The sequence below is a fragment of the Lepisma saccharinum genome, chromosome 10 (genome assembly GCF_977018435.1).
Source record: "Lepisma saccharinum chromosome 10, izLepSacc3.1, whole genome shotgun sequence".
In the NCBI taxonomy this organism is placed as follows: domain Eukaryota; kingdom Metazoa; phylum Arthropoda; class Insecta; order Zygentoma; family Lepismatidae; genus Lepisma; species Lepisma saccharinum.
Window position 1 is genome coordinate 79,258,815 of NC_139238.1, and position 26,811 is coordinate 79,285,625.

At 36.1% G+C, this 26,811-nt stretch overlaps 1 protein-coding gene across 4 annotated transcripts in view; it reads right to left on the minus strand.

The window, feature by feature from the left end:
- The window catches only part of jbug (filamin-type immunoglobulin domains fbug), a 304,098-nt gene that overhangs the window by 163,557 nt on the left and 113,730 nt on the right, over positions 1 to 26,811 (minus strand). Inside the window, exons 11-19 of one of the 4 annotated variants that reach the window (XM_083129977.1) lie at positions 24,977 to 25,090; positions 23,122 to 23,241; positions 21,885 to 22,025; positions 19,355 to 19,588; positions 17,324 to 17,392; positions 16,622 to 16,747; positions 14,151 to 14,372; positions 8,664 to 8,805; positions 1,390 to 1,469 (exon numbers count right to left, since the gene is read on the minus strand). In XM_083129977.1, the coding sequence (XP_082986103.1) occupies positions 1,390 to 1,469; positions 8,664 to 8,805; positions 14,151 to 14,372; positions 16,622 to 16,747; positions 17,324 to 17,392; positions 19,355 to 19,588; positions 21,885 to 22,025; positions 23,122 to 23,241; positions 24,977 to 25,090 (1,248 nt within the window). The remainder of the gene's footprint in view (positions 1 to 1,389; positions 1,470 to 8,663; positions 8,806 to 14,150; positions 14,373 to 16,621; positions 16,748 to 17,323; positions 17,393 to 19,354; positions 19,589 to 21,884; positions 22,026 to 23,121; positions 23,242 to 24,976; positions 25,091 to 26,811) is intronic. The other 3 variants (XM_083129980.1, XM_083129979.1, XM_083129981.1) reach the window with 3 other exon arrangements.

Consider the following 26,811-nt stretch of genomic DNA (forward strand, 5'->3'; position numbering starts at 1 on the left):
AAAATACGTATAAAAAGTAAAAAAAACTAGAATCGAACATGAACATTAAAACAAAACATGTTTTTTCCTATGGTTATTGTTATGCATAGCAATTGGGATTGGCAGAAAACAAAAAAAAGCTTTAAAAAACATTCCTTCCGAATTTGTATGTGCTCTTATATATAAACAAGTGTATAACAATTTCCTTCCTCTTCTTTCTTCCTTTTTGGAAATTCAGCACCACTTGGACGTTTGTTTTCAAACATTTCTCACTTTATTTTCATTAATAATAATAATAACTACATAAGAAACTTAACAACATACGGGAACAGCATAGTTTCACCAAACCTTGCTGAAATGTGGGCAGGAAGTAGGAGCAGGGAGCGAATGGCTGGGCAGGGGTGAAAACAGTGTTGCCAGCTAAGTTTCTTGCCTGTCGTCTACCCTTCGGTAAACAATGACTTGCAGTATTCAGCTAATGAAGGTTTTCTTCTAATCTGGTAATTCACTTTCTACTTTTCTAGTGATTAACATTTTCTGTTTGCAGTTGTGGGGCATAAAAATATAATATGTTTGGTTGAAAATATATTTTAACACTGAAAGGAAAACTTTTGTGAACTCTCGGTCTTTCTTAATTTATCATTCTTACTGCGCCCCCGAATCTCATGTACCCCTTCCTACACTGTGGGGTTTGCGGGGGTGTTATTTACGCCATTGCATATACCCTATGACAATTCTGGCACTACAGCACTGCATAGAACGTACTTTTTTCCTGGCTTTTTCATAATAATTCATAATAATAGGAGGCCTCCTAGATGGCCTAGTGCCCATCCCCCCCCCCTCCAAGGCCTATGACGTGCTCCCCCCAAAAGGTAGAACATTTGAATTGACTTCCGTCAAAGGTGGGGGGAAGGCAATGACCCCCCCCCCTGTGGTTGCGTCACTGTATAATACAGACATATTTAACCAATATATGTTTACTTTAGATACTTTAGGCTCACTGCCATTGTTAGTCAACCTTATTCTGCACAGTTTGTCTCCTCGACTAACCTTGTATTAATGCGAATATCACGCCCCTGCTCCTGTATGTTTTGTGTAGTCTGTTACTCTTTCGCCACTGTTTGCACAATTCTCCTAGTTCTATATACTTAATATTGATAAATCATATTTTTTGTGTGTTGAACTGTCATTCAAATACAAATGCAAATAATCTAATTTTACTATTCCTCACTAACTTTATATAATGCTACTAAAATCCACACACCACTTTCAGTAACTTTATATTTTGCTGTGCTTTCTAATTTAATAATAATTTTATATTACTTCATGTTGACATATAAGTTAATGGGTGTAAAAGATGCAGAGGTACTCTGGTGTTAACAGAAGTTAATATTATAATCTGACACTTACTTTCAAACTCAACTGGATTCCCCACAACTCCATTTGGGATGCGACCCACACGTATGGCACGAGTATTGTAAGCATAAGTTCTGAAACAGAAATAAACTCATGAGTTGCAGACAATAACCACAACAACAACAACAACAACAACAACAAAAAAGGAACAAAGGAAAAAACTGAGCCAATACCAATGCCAAAGTATTGATGTCAAAGTATTGTTTTCTATCAGTGGTTAAACCAACTTTTTTTTCATGTAAAGTGGACTAAATAAATTCAATTCCGGTCCAGGAGAGAAAAATCAGCAAGCGTAAATGGGTTCTGGACCGCAAAGTACCTTTTTATCTGTAAAGTATTTCAATTCGGTCCAGGAACATTTTTCCCAGATGAATTTAAAAACAGTCCAGGAACCTTTCTTCTGGCTCAATTTAAATATGGTCCAGGAGCCTTTTTTCCGGATCACTTTAAGTAGGGTCCAAGTTCCGTATTGAAATAAAACAATACACAACTTGGACCGAATTTAAATTGTGCGAGAAGTAAGGTTTCAGTCTTGTTACGGAACCCAATAAAACCCATCGGAATGTATGTGTTCCTGGATCTTTAACAATTCCAGGGTTGTTAAAGGTCCAGAAATTGTAAATAAATTCAATACCCGACAGGGAGACAAAATCAACAAGTGTAAATGGTTTCTAGACTGTAAGGAACCTTTTTATCTGTAAAGTATTCCAAATCTGTCCAGGAATAATTTTTCAGGGTAAATTTAACTATGGTCAAGGAACCTTTTTCCTTGGCTCAATTTAAATATGGTCCAAGAACCTTTTTTTCTGGATCAATTTAAATTTGGTCCAAGAACCTTTTTTTCTGGATCAATTTAAATTTGGTCCAAGAACCTTTTTTTCTGGATCAATTTAAATACGGTCCAAGAACCTTTTTTTCTGGATCAATTTCAATACAGTCCAGAAACCTTTTTTCCCGATAAATTTAAATACGGTCCAGAAACCTTTTTTTCCAGCTAAATTTAAATACGGTCCAGAAACCTTTTTTTCCAGATAAATTTAAATATGGTCCAGAAACCTTTTTTCCAGCTAAATTTAAATATGGTCCAGGAACCTTTTTTTTTTCAGATAAATTTAAATACGGTCCAGGAACCTTTTCTTCCAGATAAATTTAAATATGGTCTAGAAACCTTTTTTAGGATCAATTTAAATATGGTCCAGAAACCTTTTTTCCAGATAAATTTAAATACAGTCCAGAAACCTTTTTTCCAGATAAATTTAAATATGGTCCAGAAACCTTTTTTTTTTTCAGATAAATTTAAATATGGTCCAGGAACCTTTTTTTCAGATAAATTTAAATATGGTCCAGGAACCTTTTTCTCCAGATAAATTTAAATATGGTCCAGAAACCTTTTTTCCAGATAAATTTAAATATGGTCCAGAAACCTTTTTCTCCAGATAAATTTAAATATGGTCCAGAAACCTTTTTTTTTTTTTCAGATAAATTTAAATATGGTCCAGGAACCTTTTTCTCCAGATAAATTTAAATATGGTCCAGAAACCTTTTTCTCCAGATAAATTTAAATATGGTCCAGAAACCTTTTTTTCCCAGATAAATTTAAATATGGTCCAGAAACCTTTTTCTCCAGATAAATTTAAATATGGTCCAGAAACCTTTTTTTTTTTCAGATAAATTTAAATATGGTCCAGGAACCTTTTTCTCCAGATAAATTTAAATATGGTCCAGAAACCTTTTTTTTCAGATAAATTTAAATATGGTCCAGAAACCTTTTTTTCCAGTTAAATTTAAATATGGTCCAGAAACCTTTTTTTTTTTCAGATAAATTTAAATATGGTCCAGAAACCTTTTTTCCAGATAAATTTAAATATGGTCCAGGAACCTTTTTCTCCAGATAAATTTAAATATGGTCCAGAAACCTTTTTTAGGATCAATTTAAATATGGTCCAGAAACATTTTTTCCAGATAAATTTAAATACAGTCCAGAAACCTTTTTCCCAGCTAAATTTAAATATGGTCCAGAAACCTTTTTTTTTTTCAGATAAATTTAAATATGGGGTCCAGGAACCTTTTTTTTTCAGATAAATTTAAATATGGTCCATGAACCTTTTTCTCCAGATAAATTTAAATATGGTCCAGAAACCTTTTTTCCAGATAAATTTAAATATGGTCCAGAAACCTTTTTTTCCAGATAAATTTAAATACGGTCCAGAAACCTTTTTCTCCAGATAAATTTAAATATGGTCCAGAAACCTTTTTTTTTTCAGATAAATTTAAATATGGTCCAGGAACCTTTTTCTCCAGATAAATTTAAATATGGTCCAGAAACCTTTTTTTCCAGATAAATTTAAATATGGTCCAGGAACCTTTTTTCAATGAAACAATATGCAACTTCTACCGAATTTAAATTATGCGAGAAAAAAGGTCCCAGTCCTACAGCGAAACCCAATAGAACCCATTAGAATTTATAGGTTTCTGGACCTTTAACAACCCTGATTCAAAGTACTTGGCAATTTGAAACACATTCCCCTTGAAATCATATTTAATGATGTCATGTTTTTGTTAATTTCAAATTTTTGATAACTCTACCTTTTTTGTGTGACCCCTTGGACAGGCACGTAGCCAGGGGAAGGGCTCGGTTGGCTAAAGCCCCCTCCAAAATCCTACAAATATATACTTTCAATAGTGCATAGTGGTAATTAATTTTACTCCATTAGCAGGATTAGACATCTTGTATAATAATTTGTAATATACTGAGAATTCATTTTCATGCCTTCTAAACCTGATAAGGGAAGAGCCTCCTCTGAAAAGAAATTCTGGACTGCCCTCGGAGATCGAACTACAAAGAATGCACTGCATATAGAAATTGCCAGAAAATTTGAAGTCGTCGAGCTTCTGTTTTTCTTTTACTTGCATGCCTGCATTGGTATTTTATTTTTATGATATCTAATTTATTTTATTTTATTTTTGATGTTGAATGTCCTTTTTTTGCTACTTTTGGCTAATCGTGATGATGAGTGATGATATGCTGAAATTGATGAAGGGACACTCACAAAGAACGCACATGCCCAGGCTTGGATTCAAAACCAGGATGCCTGGCATCATAGCACCATGGAGGCTGGCTCTATGATATCTTAATTAATATATAATAAATAAGAAGTGTTGTGAAACCAGGTCAAATTTTCAGAATACACCACTGTTTTTTATTTATTGATATTGGCCAATGCTTTTCAGATAAGATAAGGACAAATCGTAACATTTCCCACCCCGTAACGAATAAAGAACATGCCAGGAGTTGTGAGGACATGCTCCTAGAATATTGTGGAATAATGAGTTTACACAGGAAATAACAAGGACGTTTACCTTTAGCAAGGTAAGTGAATGTCGACTGAAAGGAACAAAACCAGGTGAGGAGTGTCGACTGAAAGGAACAAAAACAGGTGAGTAGCACAGGGTGTTTGGTTGGCAATCGTCTGAAGGAGCAACAGCTGGAGCTATAGATTGATTCATTACCGAGCAGGGTAAGTTTACTCCTTCACAACCTAATCTGCCATTCTCATTGCTCAGTCAGAACTGTTTGAATCTAAAACATGAGTTTTACATTAATTACTAAATCCTAAGGTAGATATTCACACCTGGCCCTTTTAGGGCCATTTCTACCATCAAGTGCTACAATCAGTGGGGATAGGCAACATCCCTTGGTTCGATCCTCGCGTCCTACAGGCTGGAACGCTACGAAATAAGGACACAAATGATATGCCTCATCCACACTTCAACCTTAAAATGCACCACCTCATTAGCCAAAAAACAAACTCAGTACCAAAGTTAGTTTTTGGTCCCAACCTGGGCATGGTTGCTTGTTTGAATGTCCTTTCATCAATTTCATGTAATCATCATGAACTGTGGAATTTTCTGCCCCCATGCCTACTCAAATATTCAATCTGAGTTAAGAATCTTGTTTTTAATTAGTTATCTTAAATATAGTGTATGAAAAAAAAAAAACATTCGTGTCTTTAGGGGATAATCTCAGTGATGTTGCTCAAATGACTGATTAGAATAGATTTGCATTTGCTAAACACAGAATGAATGCAATCTAATAGCAATTTAAATACGAGGGTCACTATTTATATTTTGAGCCTAACAATGAAAAAACAGGAATTTAGCATTGAAAACTGCTTTATTGTTTTTCGAAGTATTCTCCTTTATGGTCAATACACTTTTGCATTCGTTCGAACCATTTGTCAAAGCAGTTTTTCCAATCTTCTTGAGACACCTCCATAATATGGGTTTTGAACGCATCAACGGCATCTTCCGCCGACGAAAATCGTTGTCCATGCAATTTATTCTTGACATTCGGGAATAAGAAGAAGTCATTGGGTGCCAAATCAGGACTGTACGGCAGATGACCCATCAATTTGATTTTTTGACTGTTCATAAAGTCGGTTGTTAGACGAGATGTGTGACAGCTGGCATTGTCTTGATGAAGAATGATCCGACAGCGTTTGTTTCTTTTCCGTATTTGACCGAAGACCTCTAGCAAACAAATTGTTGTGTACCATTCAGAGTTGACCGTTCTACGTTCCTCTAAAGGCACAGTTGCCACATCACCAGTTTTCCAGAAAAAACAGGCGACCATTTGTTTCGATGTGCTTGGATTGGGTTCATCTTGAAACACCCATACAGTCGACTGCTGTTTACGTTCCGGCTCATATGCATATATCCATGATTCGTCACCTGTTACAATCTTATATACGTCTTTTGAAGCACCACGATTGTATTTATTGAGCATTTGTTTGCACCAATTGACGCGAGCGTCTTTTTCAGTTTTTGTCAAATTGTGTGGGATCCAACGAGAACATACCTTTCTCACAGCTAAATGATCATGTAATATTTTATATATGCTGGTGGAACTAATGCCTATGGTTACCTCAATCTCACAGTATGTCACATGACGATCTTGCAGTATTAGGTTTTGCACAGCATCAATGTTTTCTTGAACAACAACTGATTTTGGACAACCTTCGCGAATCTCGTCGGTGAGCGAATGGCGGCCACGATTAAATTCGTTATACCAGCGTTTCACAGTGGCAAAGGATGGAAGTAATTTTGGAAGTAAGTTGATCGATGCACTCTTGTCTTGATAATCCATGTCGAAAATGGTAAAAAATCATCGCACGAAAATGTTCACGAGTTAATTCCATTTTATTGTTGTCGCGCAATCTCCAAGGCAACATAAACAACACAAATGAAGCTATTGACAAAACATTTGAAGTACGTTATAGTCAATAATGCCAGACAATTCTGTGCAAACATCAAATCGCGCCTAACTTCAATCAGTGTTGCCAAGGCTCAAAATATAAATAGTGGCCCTCGTATTCTAAGTTTAACAAGTGTCTATATTTCTTTTAAGCAATGAATTACACTATACTGCTCATTTTTGTGAACATCATAAGAGGGGTATTTGAGATTGCTTTTCTGACAGAGTGATGACAAAACTGCTAAAGGTGTGTAATAAGTTATAATGTTTTGCAGGTAATTCTGTCTACAGTAGTGAATAAACAAAGCAGATATTTTTTTTCCAGAAAACTTACTTCTGTGTGTGTGGAGGGAATACAGATTTTCAATATATATTTATCAGGGCTGGGCAGATGATACTGATACCAGTTGTAATGGTATCATAAAGTATCAGCTATAATCTCGTAGGGTTTGCAAAAATGTTGCATGGCCCTCTCATGGAGTCTAAATATCCTGATAATTATACAAAATGCACAATTTTGCTTATTATGGCAACAGCATTGTTGGGAGAAATGGTATTTTGATTAAGTAATTACATCATGCTATAGTTCTACTGGAAAAAACTGCATATTGGGCCACCCCTGTGGCATAGTGATAGCATCATTGCCTTGAAATCAAGTGGTCCCAGGTTCAAAACTCTGTGGAGGCACATAGTGGAACTGTAGGTCTAGTCCTGATTAACATTTCTGTGCAAGAAACGAACTTGAAAACAAACTCGAAAACTACATATTAAAAATCTTTAACTATTCTAAACTATTTTAAATCATATCCCACCGTTAGCATTGGTGGAAATTGCTACAAGTGTCAACTCTGGTATTGGTATCTATAATAATAACCTGTGGTGCAATATCTCATAACAGCCAGGGCCTACCTACCGACTGCTGGTCTCATTCACCACCTGCCTTAGCAGAGGTGGGAGATCATTCAACCAGTTACGAGGTGACGTGTGGTCAGCATGATGAACCCCCAATCCTTGTTGTAGGTTTTTACTACCAGGTTACGCTACTCATTCGTAGCTCCCCAATTTCCTCATGATGGTGGGTTGCCACCTGTCCCATACACAGGCTGAAATCTCAGGAGAAAAGTTGTTACACTTCTCCCAGGAGACTCGAACCTGCACCTGCTCCATTGCCGGAACCCAAAGCATGACCACCTTAGACCACATGGCCACAGTGCGGGACAGTATTGGTATCTGCTTAGGCCTAATATAAGGAATGTGTACATTTATCCTCCCTCCCCACATCATTTGAGGCCAGCACCATTGCGCAGAGAAGTGATATAAAATAAGTAGAGGCACATATTCTTGGTAAATAAAAAAGCAAAATTTTGGTACAAAAACAGAGTCGATTTCGGGTTCAAAAGCGGTAAATAAAATAAAATTTCGGTGTTATAGCGGTGAATAATCACATCAAAAGTGCTACATAAAATGACATTTTGGTTTTAAAATTGTGAATATAATCCTAAATTTGATTTAAAAACTGCACTTATTACACAAAATAAACTTATCCCTTCTAATAGCACATTTATGTAGTTACCAGAGTATTAAGTTTATTCCTGTGTAAAGGGGTGCATTTTTTCTTCTCAAATATTTACAGCAGAATTAATCAATTTTCTGTGAATTGCATAACTCGCAGCATACTTCAGACTTCAGAGAGTGTCGCGTCAGTACATAAACGGTAAATTTCGTATTTAAGAGTCAATTTCGCATTTTGCAGTTCATTTCGCATTATTTCGTCACAAAACAGGGTAGAAAAATGCACCTCAGACCTTTCAGAAACATGAAAAATGAACATTACAGCATGTTATTTCATATTTCGTGTTTTCATCAAAAACGAAATTTGCATGCCTCTAAAAATAAGAAAAAGCCCTAGTACCTTTCGCTCCAAAATGTATGTTACATGAAGCATTCCACCTTATAAACTTGCAGTGTGAATATACCTAAGAATAAGCATGATAATGAGGAAATAAGTCTGTACCTGAATGGAGAACCAAGGATAGGTGAATCTCTAACCAAAATGTCCACCGTGTGCTCTCCAATTTCATTTGCTGTAAACTGAGCCATGAAGGTGCCCCTGGCACTGGCCGTAACACGGGTTGGCAAAGACCTTCTAGACGGAGCTGTAAGGAGAGAAAGCACACGCGCATGATTTTAACAAGCCAATCTGCAAATCTAGCAGGAATAAGAAACTGAATTCTCGATAGAACAATATGTACATGATCAGAAAAATCCAATGCATCTGAACCAAAAAATCATAATTTCCAGCAAACATGCATAGTTTTGGTGAACTGTGAAGAAAGAAGAGATTCTTTGAAACCAAGCCAAACAATGTGGTTGGTGCATATGGTGATGAGTCAACTTGCACATTCGTCCAAAGAAACAAAACCTTACTTTCAGTGCTAAATAAGATGATATTTTGTGGTATTAAATGTCATTGATTGTTTATGAAGTGTATTGCTATACAATCCCAACTAACCAGATTCTTTGGGCCAACTAAAGTTTTTATGTGAGAAATGGTGAGTATACATCGGTTGACAAATTAAATTTGGTCTCACATTGGTTGTTGTTTCCAATGCTTGCCGAACCATGAAAAAGTGAGTCAAAATCAGTTTTAAAAACTACTTTCTCCTGTTAAGGAGTTCAAGAGTATGCTTTAGATTCTAGAGTGTAAAATAAATTATGTATCGCAGGGTTTCTTTCTGAATATTTTAGTCACTGTACATACTGAAAATATATTATTACATTAACTAAATTAGAAGCTATCGTAACTGAGGGTTATTTACCAGTCTTTTGTCAGGTGCCATAGAAAAATATTTTTGTGTTGTACATATCTTATGGTTTGTCTGTTTACCTGTAGCAGAACAAGAACATTATTATGGGTATCCTTGTGAAATTTGTTTACACACACACTCACTCACTCTCTCTCTCTCTCTCTCTCTGATATATATATATAGAGGCATACACACATACAGGAATAGGATGAGAAAAGGTGCGAGAAGAGCAGATAAAACACAAATGAAGAAGGAGACAGCAAACACTTACCACACAAAAAGAAATAGTTTGATATTTTGTGACATATGTCACATTATCATTGGAGAATAAAGAAATATCGGTGTTCTGTGCCTCTACACCTTTGTAACACCGATATTTCTTTCTTCTCCAATGATAATGCAGCATATGTCACGAAATATCAAAATATTTATTTTTGTGTGGTAAATGTTTACTGTCTCCTTCATCATTTGTGTTTATATATATATATATATATATATATATATATATATATATATATATATATATATAAGATAAACAATGCTATGCAGAGAATAAATTGTCTGAAATTTGTAAAGCTAAGTAAACTCTCTGTGATACCACTTAAAGAGGTACCTTGAAAACAGCGATGCTATTTGTATGAGAAAATGTTATGTAAATTTTTATTTTACAGAAATAATTTATACTGAAGTTTATATTTAGCTTCAGAATAAATTATACAAAATAAACATATCTTGACATTAGTTTTCAGTACATTGATACAACATACAAAACCTATTGGCCTATGTTGGCACCATGACCAAAGTCATCACTGTCCAACAGTATGTTCTTTCATTTGGCCAACCACTTTTAGTATAGCTGTCTTAACGTTTGCCCAACCACATTTGGTTACTTGGGACACTGGTTAATTTTCACAGCATATAGAGGAGACCAGGCTGATGCTTTAATGCCACAAGATGTTAAAAAGAAATAATGCTTCTCAATAGTTATATCTGCAAGTATACAACAGAGATCAAAAGTTGCCACTGGCATTTTTGTGCTGTGCGACACTATTTATTTCATATGTTGGCCTTGTGTCACACTGTTCAGAACCACACAAGTTGTTAGTTTCATTATGCTTGTGAAAATTTGAGGTATTTTGATGTAAAATAATCAAAATCATTTTATTTTTTGGATAAAGTATTATTTTCTCACACTGTTAGGAAATAGCTTCATGTGATGCAGTGCTCAAAGTGGAAAATGTTAGCTGGAGGGTGTTTGGTCGAGCTTTGGTGTTAGCTGGGGGGATGTCCTATGATTTAACATGGTGACAATGAGACAGCTAGGGATGTATTGTACCATCCCCTGTGCAACCCCTCCCTCACTTTGAGCACTGCTGTGATGTTGAAAATGCACTAAGAGAAAGCCTAACAAATTTCAGTCGAGTCATGATAGTTTTTGGACTGGTCCTACAGTCTTGTCACCCTATTACATGAATATTTAGGTCTGTTTGTCAATAAATGGATGCAGTAAAAATATTATTTCTCAATCGGCTTGCAGGCGACATGATTTCTCTAGGTGAGTACCTCCGAGTCGCACAACTGAAGAGACATGGAACAGTCAACCAGACAAGGTTTACCTCAGTAACGATGCAAAAAAAAGGAGGGGGGGAGAAGATTAATAAAATTCATCTGCGGCATCTGCCCCCTTGCTCCTTCTCTGGTGTGCCATCATTGGTTTACCTTTTCAATTTGATTTATTTTACCAAGAAAGCCAGAAATAAGCGAGGGTCGATAATAGTGCTGTCATACATAACATGAAATATGCTATGCATGGACAATTATTGTTCATGTGGATTACTCATTTCTTTTATTTCACTACTTGTTCTAACGTTAACAATGGAACAAGCACTTCTAATAAGCAAAAGTGCCACATAAACGTTTTTCTTTAGGGTAGGATGGTACAAAATTTAACCTACACGCACACACACACACACACATATAATGTGCGGTACAAGGGGAATTCCATTTTAGAATAGCACACATGAATGTATTGTTTTTAATGGAACATTTATAATTTTTAATTTCTTAATTTTTGAAAATTTGCAGTTATTTTAAAAACAGATATCAATTCCGAAATATATAAAGCACTGGACTCAGTTCTGAGCTCATTTGAGATATAATGAAAATTGCGAACTAAGAAGAATCTATCCATTTTAATGCATGGTGCAATTTGAAAGAGGGATGATGAGTGTCCACCCCTCTGTCTTGATCCTTCCCAACCTCTGGTTTGAATGACACATCCCATCCAGAGGTAATTACTTTCCACCCACTGGATATGTAAATTATATTATTAAATGTATCATACTTATTGTTCCATTCAGATCAGTTAATTTTAGAGCCTTTCTTGTATGTATCAAAAAATAGTGTAATTGTATTTTAAGGTAGGAGAACGGTGATACCAGAAAATAACTTTTTGTTTGATGATGCTCGTTGTGAATTTGTACATCGCATAACAAGATAAACTTTCGATGAACTTTTCCTTTATTTTTACTGACAGTTTTAAGAATTTGAAAAAAAAAAATCTTTCAATTTTATTGGTATGGATTAAATTGCTGTACATTTAAACTTTAGTTAAATAATCTAACACTTGTTATTTTGTTACCTGTGTTGGTAGTAACACTCTCTTGAATTTCTTGGGTCTACTTTTAATATAAAGGGCTAGCATAAATGATTCATTCGTTTTGAAAAGGCTATATTTTCAAAAGTATTACACGTACACACATGAAAGATATATGAAAAGAACCACAAACTCACCAAGTTTATACACCCTCTACAAATGTTTGATATGTGCCCCTTTGGTTACATGACACACGTCCAGACGATACTCGAGCTCATTCCATACATTTTGTATCATAGTCCTGTCAATGGTCTGCACTGCAGCACTGATGCGTTCTTTGAGCTCGACTAAGAGCGGCCTCGTTCTACATATGCAATTCTGGGGCACGGAAAATCCATGTGCAGTCGTGACAGTTGAAAGAGATTCGCCAAAGGTGAATGTTTTCTGTGCAGTGTTGCAAACAAAGATGTATGGGTCGTTTTTCTTCGTTGAGCAAACTGTGACCGGTAAATGTTACCTGGATATGTTGCAGTTGTGGTTGTTCCCGCAACTCAGTGCTGACTTCAGGGGTTTTGTCTTCCAACAAGATGAGGCACCCCCTCATTGGAACATCCCAGTTCATGACTACCTAAACGATGAACTTCCGCATCGCTGGATTGGGCATATTTGTGAGGATGATCTAGCTTTGTTCCCCTGGCCTCCCAGATCTCCTGATTTAACGCCTTGCGACTTCTTCCTGTGGGGGTACGTTAAGGACCTTGTTTACATACCCCCCACTACCGCAATCCTTAGTCGAGCTCAAAGAACGCATCAGTGCTGCAGTGCAGACCATTGACAGGACTACGCTACAAAATGTATAGAATGAGCTCGAGTATCGCCTGGACGTGTCTCGTGTAACCAAAGGGGCACATATCGAACATTTGTAGAGGGCGTATAAACTTGCTGAGTTTGTGGTTCTTTTCATATATCTTTCATGTATGTACGTGTAATACTTTTGAAAATATAGCCTTTTCAAAACGAATGAATCATTTATGCTAGCCCTGTATAAAAAAATGTGTATCCCAATTTAGCTTTTATTTTAATACTAGGCCATTATAATCAATTTTTTGGGGTGCCCTGTTGAGAAAAATTTGCCCACCGCCCTCTTGACAGTCCCAGCCCAGCCCAGCCCTGCTAGGATAGATTTGTTGTGAAGACTCTTACCATTATTTACAAGCATTCCAGTGAATCACACAGCCCTGTGCCAACAGCTCACCCTTGCAGCAAAAAGTGTCAACATCCACTGTGCACAGTGCTTCAGACCCTCAACCCAGTGCAGATACGTATCTTGTACTTCCTTACCTGTCAGGTGCAAATCACTATCCACAAACATTCTCTTGTGAATATTTCAATTATTCTACAGAGTTTTGTAGAGTTGTATTGGTTCACTGCAATGGAGATGCTTCCTCATTTTAGATAAAATAAAGGGGTTAAAAATGGTAATGTGACACTCTTATAAAGCATGTATGTTAAAGTCATAACTAGACCATATTTTTTAGGTATAGTTGTGTGTATTTTCCGAGTACGCACACACAAGAATAATACTAAAATAACGATGGTAACGTCGTCGCCTTGTAATGAATAGCTCCTACCTTTGGTGGTGGCACATAAGTGGTTCGGATCCCACAAAGCTCTGAAATGTCCACCACATGTAAACAAAAAGTACTAGATATCAAAGAAGGCTATTTGATGCTATCGATATATCAAGGTAAAAAGATACAAACAATAAGAATTTGTTTAAAATGGTTGCACACCAACTTACTGTTTTTCCCCCAAACTACTTTACATGGAATGACCCCACCCCATGAATGCATAAGTAGGTATATTTGTATGAAAACCAGTAAAGTTTAATGGTGTATATTACATTATTAATATCTTTTACACTCTAGTACCTAAAAAAAACGATGGTCTAGTCATTGTAAATTAAATACTAAACATCATAATCAACCAGACGACTTTTTCTCGAACATTCATACTTTCTCATCAGTCCTGAATATAATAAAGGATGGTTGTGCTTGCTCTGTTTGACAATAAGTTTCTTCTAACCTACTATACTGACCGGTAACTGTTACAGAAACATCTGATGCACTCGCTCCTGGAGCTTCGATAGTGAGACTCACTGGGCGATGGAGTGGGACGAGTCGCAACGCATCTCCTGACACTGTAGCCTGGCTGGCGTTGTAAGGCGATTTCTGTTGGTTTGGGCTGAGACTCACGCCAGTCCTGAACCGTGAATGTGTAGCATCAACTTCATCCGTGTGAGTGTTTATGGTAGTGTGTCCTATAAAACAATGAGCATAATGAGAACCACCAATGAAATAAATTTGTACTAGAGATGGGCCAATATGAAACTATGGCCAATACCAATTTATCGATAACCGATATTCTACCGATAATTTTCAAATGGTCCTTAAAGAGCCTGAATGGTTCATTGGCCTCCTTAATAAACTTGTGTTTCGAGGCGACTGCAATACAAAAGAAGTTGCATATTTAGACATTTACTTTTTAAAAGTAGGGCATCAAGGTTATCCATAAAATTTATAACAAAATGGCAAAATTTTGCACTAAATCATAAGATATTTATAGATATATCGGATCTATAAAATAATTGGTAATTTTACTAAGAAATCGATACACTGATCTGCCTATATCAGCCGATATCAATAGAGTACTGTTTAATAAGCCACATCCCTAATTTGTACACAAGAGCAGGGTTCAATACTTGGCTGTAGTATTTAGTATTTAGTCACCATTTGGGAGCCCATGGATAAGGGGTTGCTCAAAAAAATTTCACCTGGGCAAGGTGGATTTTTGGCATCCTCTTAATTTCTAGCCAGTCATCTCCCTAACTTTCCACCTTGGTCACCCTACTATTCACCACTCCTCAATAAAAATCATGGCCATATTATATATTTACGATTTTAATGAGAAAATATAATAGCCTTATTTTTTAAATACCTTAGTGTTACTGCTAAAGAACATGTTGACTGTAGGTATGTATTCATTGAATACCTACACAATGATATCAACATAACACAAATCTCTTACCTTAAATTGCTACATGATTTTGCAATATACTTATTATGTTATGCAGTAGTAATTTCTATAGATTTTTTCTACAAAAATCCAACTTCTTAAAACAAATGGTCACGCTTATGTAATCAGAAATAACGTTTTGGTGTACCATCCAGAAAAGTGCTAAATGTAGGTTTCTCTTATATATTGTACTAGTTTTGACATTGGTTGCCATTAAATTCAATTATCAACTAGAGTGTGCGTCAAATCTCCTGCATATGGCCTTGAACGGCTGAACAGCACCAGTGAATCACAAACGTGCAGCGTTGCCTAGTTCCGTGACAAGGCGTTTTGCTCAACCATGCTGTCTCTTTTCCTTGTGAGATTTTGACATGGCACTGCTGCAGTGCGCTGCTATTGGCTATCGCCAGTGCTCGAAAAATCTTCTTCAGAGCTAGGTGCCAGCTCTGAAAATCAGGCGCCAGGAAACCACCTACTAGTAATTGTGGATACTATAAGAAGCTGAGCCAGCCCCTGTGGTGGAGTGGTTAGCACATTGCGTTATGACACCAGGGGTCGCGGTTTCGAATCTCGGACTGGGCTTGGATGTTTGTGAGTGTCCATTCATCAATTTCATCATATCATAATTCATCACCATCTTTGCAAATTAGCCAAGCAAAGTAAAATAAAGCAAATCAATCAGTAGATAAGCAGAGCATCACCGTATTCAAAACATCGCTAAATTATTTGAGAAAGCGGGAAATGGGGGGTTGGGGGACAAAGAGTAAGAAATTGTTACTGATTCTGTAGAATGTTCACAATGTCATTTGCTAACTTACTGCAATTTGAACTTAGAATCTTCAAAGTTTCATACACTGAAACTTAAAAAATGGCAATATTACAGCAAAAGATCACAGTCGCCAAGCTTAAATTTTTAGTCGCCATGGCGACCAGGATTTTTCGAGCCCTGGCTATCACCATATGCAGGAGATTTGACGTGCACTCTAAGTTTTCAGCTCTGACACCTAAATGTTATGCATGACAAGGTCAGCTTAAGGACAGGGACTCCCAGGCAACTGCCAGGGGTACCTAAATGTGATTTCTATAATTTATTCCTTTATTTTGTACTGAATAGTTTTATTCATAAGGTAAAACATTTTGGTAAGCATAAAACTTGGCTAAAGAAATGTACAATAATTTGAAAATACAGTGGAACCCCAATATTACACTCCCAGATTTTACATATTCCCGCATTATACATTCAATCTTGATGGTCTCAACATAGTAAAATGTTATAAAATTTTCTTCGATTTTACATTTTCCCACATTTTAAGTTTTTTCAGTTTGGTCCCATGAAGAACATAAAATTGAGGTTCCACTGTATCTTATAGTTACAGTCCATTCTCTTGCATTAAAAAGCTTCAAGATAAGTTGCAAATATTACACAATGTTTATAAGGATCATAATTGCAACACCCACGCATACACACACATGCATTACACTTTGTATGCTTACCTGATTTTTCATTAACAGTGAGGTTGGCTAGGGATTCCAAACTCCCTAATGACAGAACATTTTTTGTTTTTGAAATCGCATCCCAAGAGTCTCTTCTCTGGTTGATTCCACCAGACATTGCTGACACTGCAAAAGACATGAATGTCGTTATAAGCTTTCAATAATATTACAACTGTAAAGCAAATGCAAAAGACATAGAAATGATTGAAGATATATTTAAACAAATGAACTTGCCATATAAACCCACTTCCACACAAAGAACTAAGCAAACAAATACATAATTCCATGAAACGTGTAGACACAATTCTTGTCAAGTTAATCCCTGGATTAAATAATATTTTATTTCTGCTATGACAGTAATGTTAATATGAATTTACACATTCACAGGTTATGGAAACTGACAAGCAATGACAAGTAGGAGAATCAACTGGTAATACAGATTTGAATATAAGAATAAAGAAACAAATTAAGTGATGACAAATAGGTCACTTCAACTTATGCGTTTGGTGCAATGTCCATTTACAATTTTATGCTCCAAATAATACTGCTCTGGTCGAGACCATTATATAAATACACACACTATTCACATTAGAGTCCTCATGGGTTATACAGATATTGTTGACAATTACTCAAAACATATGTTAAACTACAAATCTGTAGAAAAGCTACACATCTTTTGCTCTGAAATAACGTCTTGCTCACCATCATTAGTGCTTCTCAGAACAGTCCGTGCTTGAAAGGGGATATTTTTAATCACATTCTGCATATTCACTGTGGAAGCAAAAAGAAAAAGCAACTAATTCATAGATAGAGAAAGTTTTACAGGAACGCCACTGCAATCTATGCACAAAGAAGAGTACAAATAATAACTTATTTAAAAGTTAGTGAAAATTGTGGCTTAACCAAGGATCAAATCTTCTTCTATGAAGCTGCAAAGAAAATTGACAATTGTATTGGAGTCAAATCTTGTAGTTCAGTTGGTATAGAATCGTCAAGCAGTGCCTAAGTTAGATACTTGGTCAAGTCCCAATTTTCCCTAACTTTTCCATAAATTATTATGAATCTTCTATGTGCCATAAGCTATTCTAATAGCTAGTTCAGTTTGAAGAGTAAAAATATTGAGCAAACAATGAAAAACTACCAAGCAAGCACATAATAAAAAATTGAAAGCATTGCTAGCTCAGCACACACATCATTTAACTAATATACATCAAGCACAGGTTGTAAGGGTAGAAGTGATAATAGAGAAGAAGCCAGTCGCTCTATTACCTCCATGAAGTACTGTTGTTTTTTGAAAAACAAATAATTGAGCAGTACTTTGCTGAAATAGGAATGTCAGCATGTACTGTAAGATCTAAACAAAGTAATGATTCACATCTAAGCTATTTTATATATCGATATAAAATGGAAAATTTTTCAATCAGCATTTAAGTAATGTATTCAGCAGGTTCAAGATGCATCTGTCAATGCCTTAACTTTAACCCTTACCGTGGCCATGAAACAAATGTCATTGGCATATAAAACCATGAAAAAGTTTCAGAATAGGTAGGGGCATGCATATTTCGTTTTTGACGAAAAAACGAATGTGAAAAAACACATTGTAGTGTTAATTTTTCTTGTTTTTGAAAGGTGTGAGATGCATTTTGTGACCATGTTTTGTCACGAAATAATGCGAAATTAACTGCAAAAAGCGAAATTAACTCTTAAACATGAAATTTAGGGTTTATTCACAGACGCGACACCTTCTGAGGTCTGAATTATCCTGAGAGTTATGCAATTCCCGGAAAATTGATGAATTCTGCTGTTAATATTGGAGAAGCAAAAATGGACTCCGTTACACAGAAATAAACTTAATACTCTGATAACTACATAAATGTGCTATTAGAAGTGAAATGTTAATTCACTGGAATAAGTGTAGTTTTTAAATCTAATTTGGGATTATATTCACAATTTTAAAACCAAAATGTATTTTTATATACCACTTGTCCTCCAATTTTTGACCTCTTATAACACCGATATTTTATTTTATTTACTGCTTTTGAACCTGACATTGACTTCGTTTTTGTATCGAAATTTTGCTTTTTTATTTACCAAAAATATGTGCCTCTAAGAATAGATATATAAAGAGATTTTTCTTCTGTTCAAAGTTTTCCAGCATAGCAACTGGCATTGAGGGAATTGAGGAGGGTGAAAAATTCACGAGGTAACTAATTTGAAGTGCAAAGTGAAATTTTAAGATTTCATGCATTTATTGTAATAATATTGTCTTAAACTTCCCTACCTAACTTCTTCCCCATCCCTCTTTCCTTCTTATTTTTATCTTTCTTCAGACTGTTATCCCCCTGCTCTCTCAATTAAAATGTTTTGACATTCATCAAAGTCTGATCAAACCAATGTACCTTTGATTTCAAGGCAACAGCTTATACTATTAGGGTGGCCCTATGAATACCTAGATGAACCTGAATGTAAGCAAACATTCTCCTCAATCTTTTGCCATAAATTACAAACATGCAATTCAATTCGTTTGCAATTTAGAATATCAGCACAATGCGAGACATCTTTACAAAAGTGAATAGAGGCTCGATGTCCACTGGACATGATCAGGACAATACCTGATAAACTGAAGAAATTTAGAAACATAGAAACACCAAGAAACGTAAGCAAAGCATGGAAGCAGCTTGAAGAACACACACAAATAACAGAAACACTGGAGCAGAAATGCTCCGAACCTACCTTTGACATTGGAAGAGGTGTCGACGTAAGCCTTTCCTGACATATCATTTGCTTCTATCGACCCACGCCTTGGGGACTCTATATCATATTGCCTGATGGGTATTGGGGACGATGATGGTGTCACGTCCCCGTTTTGCAGATAGGACGAGGATGAGAGATTCTGCAAATAGCTCTGTGAGGAATGTTGCTCATAATGTTGCTCTCGACGTAGCTCTGACGATGCGTGGGAAGAGTCTGAAATTAGAAAGAATATTGTATTTCTAGTTTCTGTAATTTTATGTTGCTTTTCTGCCACTTTTGGCTAATAACCCTGATCAGAATGAATGATGCTTAGATTAAATTGATGGAGGGACTGAAGTATCTACATTTTGCATATTGTCAGTCGTTGCATTCATAATCATAGGCCTCACTTGGGTGCAAGGTGGACACTTGCCCTTACAAATTTTTCAGGTTTATTTCAGGTGTACTAAGCTGCAGTAGTCTAGTCAGTAGGGCATCTGACTGCCACGTGGGAGACCTGGGTTTGATTCTCGGGGTTGGTGATTTAAGGTCAGAATTTTCCTGTCCTTGAACCTGCATAAAGCGGATCTGGGGCCCACCCAGCCTCAAATCAATGTGTACCTGGTGGCAACCTGGGGGGGGGGGGTTTAAGGTGTTTGGAGCATGGTGCTGATCACCAATCGAGAATGTGTGGAGCCCTACCCTCACATCTCTTAAATGTGTCTTCATGGCACAGTGATATTTGCATGTGGAACCTTACCTTACCTTAAGGCTTTGATGGACCTTTGGCTGCCGCAAGGGCAACTGTTTTCAAATTTAATCTCTTTTCGAAAAACTGCTATGATATTCCAATATCTGAAAAATTACATCAGCTTAGAATTCCTTTAAGAGCATTGATGTGAATTTTCGTGTGATTTACTTTGCTGTTAATAAATATTATCAATAGTTTAATAGACTAATGTAATCATGAAACTATTGATAATATCTATATAAAAGTAAAAACAAACCACATGAAAATTCACACCAATGCTTTAGAAGGAAGCTGATGTAATTTTTCAGATTTTGGAATATTATAGCGGTTTTTCGAAAGGAGAGGGAAATTTTAAAACAGTTGCCCTGGTGGCAGCCAGCGGAACCTTAAAGTTGTACTTTTGTTAAACTCTTGGGACCTGGAAGTGAAGTAATCAAGAGTATTTTTTATGATTACACAAATGTAACAGTTATTTAGCAAAAGAGTCCTGGGATGGAAACCTTTTCGATTCTCCCCCTCCCCTCCCACCAAAGTTAAGCCCCAAGTTCGATTCTTCCCCTGCCCCAAAGTTAGGCCCCCGGTTAAGCTCATGTTCATAATGTAACTAATAAAAGCTGTAAAAAATCCAAAATGTGTTGAAACAATGAACATTAAGAAGTAGAGATGGAACAGATTAATCAGTACTCTATCAACATTAGCCAATTAATTTACCAATAAAATTGCTGATAATTTTACCGATCTGATATTCTTATAAATAGCTTATAACGTTTCCATACCAGGACTATTTTGCTACATAACTGTTACATTTATGAAATCGTAAAAAAATATTATTTTTAATAGTATACAAGTTCGTGCAAACTTCTACCATTTTTTTTTTTTTTTTTGGACTATAAAGATATAATTCAAGGCCCACAGTTTTGTAAAGTAAATGTTCAAATACAGTTTATTTTACAAATACATCGCACACACCTGATTATCTACTTAACTAAGGCGCTAATTTAATCATTCAATTTCTTCAAGGAACATTTGCAATTCTAAATGAGATCAATAGAATACTGTGCTATTTTTATTGCTAAATTTTATATTGGTACTGCAAAAACATTACATTATCTATGAACATATAGTGATAAACTGATATGAACATTTTAACACTACTGATACAGTACTGATATGAAATGAGATTCTACTGATGTGATATAAAACTGTGGTACATTCATGGATGTCCAGAAAGGGGAGGGAAGGGGGGCATGCCCCCATGGAAAATTAAAATCAACCAAAAATTATGTATTTCAGACATATAATTTCATTTCAGCCACAATAATATATGTTAATTATTGCATGAACATGATAACACTATTATGGGGAAAATGTGCCTTGCTTGCACCCCCTGGAAAAAAAAATACTTTGCTTGCCCCTCCCTGGAAAAAATACTGTGGATGTCCCATGGGTACATTAAGTTTCTTAATTAATGTGTGTTGCAAGGTTATTCCAGTGGGATTTGCTTCTGTGTATTTTATAAAACATGAAAAGAGTAACAAAAGGGCAGAATTTTGCACTGAATTACAGGCTCTATAGATAAGCTGATATGCTAATATGCAAATATTGGTTGATGTAGAGTGCAAATTAATCTTTCTCACCCTATTTAAAAAATAGTCATCGCAAGAAAAAGTTTTCCTTATTAGTTCTATCACTGTCTCGTCCCTATTATGCATATTAAAAGATACACTGTCCCAATTGAGAGGAAAAACTGAGTTCTGAAATACAAAAATAGAAGCTTACCATGGTTGTAGATCCTGGTTGTATTATCTGAAGAATATCTGCTGCTGCTGTTAGGGGTTGGAGGCGAGACCCTCACGACAGGTGCCACAGTAGGAGACATGGGAGAGGCTGCCCTCTGGGGGGAGGGGGATCTCAGATTATCTGAAACAAATACATAAATGCTATCAATTATACTGAAAACGAGTTTGTGGGTTTCTCACAATCTACAAGCATAAACTAATTTATAATTTGGATATTAGTCTTGCAAAATGTGTAAAAAAAAAAAATATATATATATATATACCTAAATATGGAATAGCAGGATATCTCCCTCGTATGGTGACTGTCCGAATGACATGATTGAACCTGTTGGCTGTACCTGAAGTGCAGTAACTTGAGGACAAAGAAGTGAAATAGATGGACCTCGTGATTGTGTTTTACGTGATCTAATATTTCACCGGGTTTCTCAGGGCCATGCAGAAACAGTGAAATGACTAGAAAAATTTTTGGTCCAGATCGCCTGCCCTGAGTCTTCCGCAAGGTAGCCAGATACTCTACCAACTGAGCTACCAGAAAATAACAGAAAGCTCCAAAGTTTGTTCAACAATTAAAATTTTAGTAGTTAAAATAAATATATGAAGTATGTGCAATTACATTTTTAAAATAGACTTGTATCATATTAGAACTTTATAACATTGGCCCAGGACTGAATTTCACTGAAAGTGTTATATTTGAAAAAAAATATGTAATGGTGCTACTTTAATTTGTCAGAATTTATTCCTTACATCTATTCTTAGTGTTGATTGATCGCAAGGCGAAAGTCTGGATATGCCCATGGTGCGAGACCCCAGACTACAAGAAATGTATTGACCAGTATCGGTGATGAATTTGGACCAATACCAATAACACTGGTTTCCCCAATACCATTACAATGGCATCAGTATCAGCTCTAAAACTAAAAACTAAAATCCATGGTGCAAGAACCCTCTAAGAGCCAGGAAGTCCCATCACCGCTGTTTTCTGGCTTTCATAACCAGAGCCTGCTAATTTTTACTTTCAAGTAATACTGATGCCGAAATTTTGGGGACTCTCACCAAAAAATGAACCCCTTGGACCAAAAGAAAAAGTTCTAACCATTTTCCTATGCAGCAGCACACTCACTGTCAGCTCAGCTCTAGAAATCTTATAAAATTAGAGAGAAACATTACACAATACCCAAATCATAATACACAAAGCTTGCAAGTAGATATGATCGTACCTCCACCTGTGTACACAGATATCCCACGCTGCCATGGTGGGTTGTCCTCATGCAGTTTCTCTCTTGGTTTATAATCCTGGCTGCTTCGACTATACCAGCTGGATTTGTTTGAATGTCCCACTATGCCAAAGTGTGACAAATTAGTATTGTAATTGGTTAATAGAACAATGAGAATTAATCTGAAAATCTCAAATGGTGTGGAAATCAAAACATAATTATACCTATCAAAGGTTTTTAGTTACCAAATGTTTTATTGTAGGAAAAAAGGTTAAGAGTGGTATAATGCTGCAATGATTTGATGGTCCAGATTAATTTCCAGTTAAAAGTTTGTTCTGAGTTCACTTTATAGTAAGGTAAAGGTAAAGTTCCCCATGCATATAGCACTGTGACATGAAGGTACATTTAGGGGATGTGTGGGTAGGGTCCCACACATTCTCAATCTCTGCCATTTTGGAGGTGATGTGATCAGCACCATGCTCCAGCTTCATTTATTCCCAGGTTTGCTCCAGGTAACCATTGATTTGAGACTGGGTGAGCCCCAGAACCACTTTATGCAGGGCCAAGGCCAGACTATTTCCAACCTTAGATCACCCATCCCGGGAATTAAACCTGGGTCTCCCACATGGCAGTCAGAAGTCCTACCTACTAGATCACCGCGGATCCTTGTTCACTTTATAGTGAGACAGGTAATCAGGCAGTTTACAGTTGGATCCAAACCACTGTGTAATGTGACTCCATTGATTACTGAACCTGGGACCATGGCTATATACTATATACAGAAATATTGGATAGAGCCCAACTTACAGCAGCCCAAAAGATGGTACAATTTAAATTGTTATAATTTAATTTTTACTATTTATTTATTATTATTTTAAATTATAACCAATAAAATTATATCTCCAAACAATTTGGGTGCAAATATTGGCTAGATGTATATTGTAATATTTAACATAACCATATTGTTTTTACATTTAATTTTTAATTTTTAAAACACATACTTGTGTGACATTAATGTATGTTTCAAATCCTTTTCAACCAGTGTAATGCTTTTATTAATTTTGAGATGATGTTTCTTTGATTACAAAACTAGTACAAATTGTTTACTAAATCAATGGAAGGGGTTTACACCCGTTAAACTCTTCCCTTATATATGGCCATGTCTGGGTCCCTTTGATTACAAGGTGGCAGCGTTCCCACTATGCCATCAGGGATGACCACTCTCCAAGATAATTATATATCACTCTTACCCTATTTCTTTCCTTTGTCGGTTATTTCTTTGTATCTTTCTTATATGTTCACACAACCACTGACCTTAATGTAAACAAAATAAAAACACATCTAAAAAATGTAAACAAGGCAAACGTAAAATTGTGTAAATTTCAATTTCTGATTCTAAAATGTAATGAAGAACTGGGATTGAACCAGTTGTAAGTTCACAGTTTTCATGCTTTCAATTTTTTTTTAATATTTTGTTTGCACTATTTTCTCATCATGATTATCCATACTGTAACAGAAAAATCTTTGCATTTAAGCAATAATTCAGCTTGACATATAAAGGCTAAAATTTTTGCATAAACACTTGAGATTTTCATAAATATTCTCATGATTGTCAATAATAGTTTAGTAACAGTAATAAAAATGTTATCATATTAAACTAAACAAACAGTTACTACATTTGTTCAACAAATGTTATGTATTTATCACACAGTTATAATTAATCAACAGAAAAACTCAAGTGACTGTAAGTATTGTTTTATTCTTATTATTCTGATTTAGTCAACAAATCAAAAGCTGGTTGCAAATGTTGTTAAATATTAGTTGACAAGGCAGTGGTTAGTACTCCTTCCAAACCTACCATCATGACGACTATTGAGGTGGGTGCTCCGCGATTTGCCACTGGGAGAGTCATTTTGGTCTCTGCTAGATCGACTAGATTTCTGACTACCAACTCTAAGAGAAAATGGTGACCCTGTAAAGAAAAAAAGAAAACAGAATTTTATAAAATTTGTGTTTTTAGAAATACAAGGCAGTAATACACAGCACACATTATCCACCTTGATTTCATTTTTGTTATTTAGTGTTGCTTTTCTGCCCCTTTTGGCTAATTGCAGTGATGAGGATGAGTAATATATGATGAAATTGATAAATGGACATTCAGAAAGAGCACCCATGCCCAGGCTTGGATTTGAACTCATTACCCCTGGCATCATAGTGCACTGTGCTAACCACTCTGCTACCAAGATCAGGGGGTGTAAGAGGTACCTTACACGTAGGTGCCCAAAAGTAAACCTCACTTCCACACAGTACACCCTGGACTGCATTTTGCAGACGAACGAGGCTCTGGCGACTGGCCCTATGGTCAGTATAATTATGTGTGTGTTGTCCTGTTTTTTGTCCCTTATGTGTGTTGAGTGCCTCCTTACAGCCTCAGCTTTTAATAGAAGTCAGAATATTTTAAGATTTTTATAGTTATGCAACGTTAGAGTTGTTATTTTTAATGGTAAGGAGATGGCCCTGCATAATGTGACGGGTGCAAAATAGCCTAAGTGCTGATGCACCCAAAATTAAATTCAAATGCTACCGAGATCAGTATCATATCCACCTTGAAAAATGTAGCCTATGATCCATACATTTTGCCGGGTCAGTCCACTGTGTTTATGAAAGAGTGCTCGTTTATGGACGTCAGTGGCGGCTGCTTAATACGTGCTACCGTGCTATAGCATGTTGCTAAATTTGTTAAAATGAAAAGAAGAAAAAAGCAAATCTCACAGATGCAAGAAGTTTAATGAAGCCCTAAAGTGAAATGAAACTTCTCATGTTAAGAGCCTCAACATTTACCAGCGGCGCCACGTTTTTCCCTCACGCTGTTGGGGCTATAAGGAATACCGTACTGTGCTAGAATCTCAACAGCATGTTTTCACACCTTTTTCGTCACTCCACATATGAATACTGTACACCCCACTCGATTCGTATGGGTGATAGGGTCTCGGCTCGAGTAAAATCGTCTGCTAGTGTGCTACAGGAAGACTCAGCAAGGTAAGTGTGCCATCTCAGGATAAGAAGAAAGTCTACGACAACCTATTGCCTCTGTCAGAACAACATTTATTAATGTCACTTTCAAACGTTCTGTACGTTATCAGTGTAGACTTACGCAATGTTTGTACCATGTCATATACATTAGCAACACCTGCAAAAAGTTGGAACGCGATTTGACACTACCCCTTAGCCTTTTATCTATTTCGGTGGTAAGTTGTAAAGATTGCAACTCTGAAACTATAGTTCGTGCCTTTTTTGCTATGTAATTTATGTTTAGGAAATTTTAATTTTATATTTTATCAAAAATACCTGTTTTTAAATGCTAGAAATATATTTCCTTGTGTTTATGTAGCACTTCAATCATCAAGAAACAAACTTACAGACATGGGCGTCCGGAAGGGGGGCAAGGGGGGGCCGTGGCCCCCCCTGGAAAAAGAAAGTCAACCAAAAATTACATATTTCACACATATAATTTAATTTCAGCCACAATAATGTGGGTTAATTATTGCATGAACATGATAAATTCAAATTTAAGCAATGTTTTTTGAGGGATGAACACTATTATTGGGGAAAATATGCCATGTTGGCCCCCCCCTGGAAAAAAATACCTTCCTTGCCCCTCCCTGGAAAAAATCCTGCGGATGTCCATGCTTA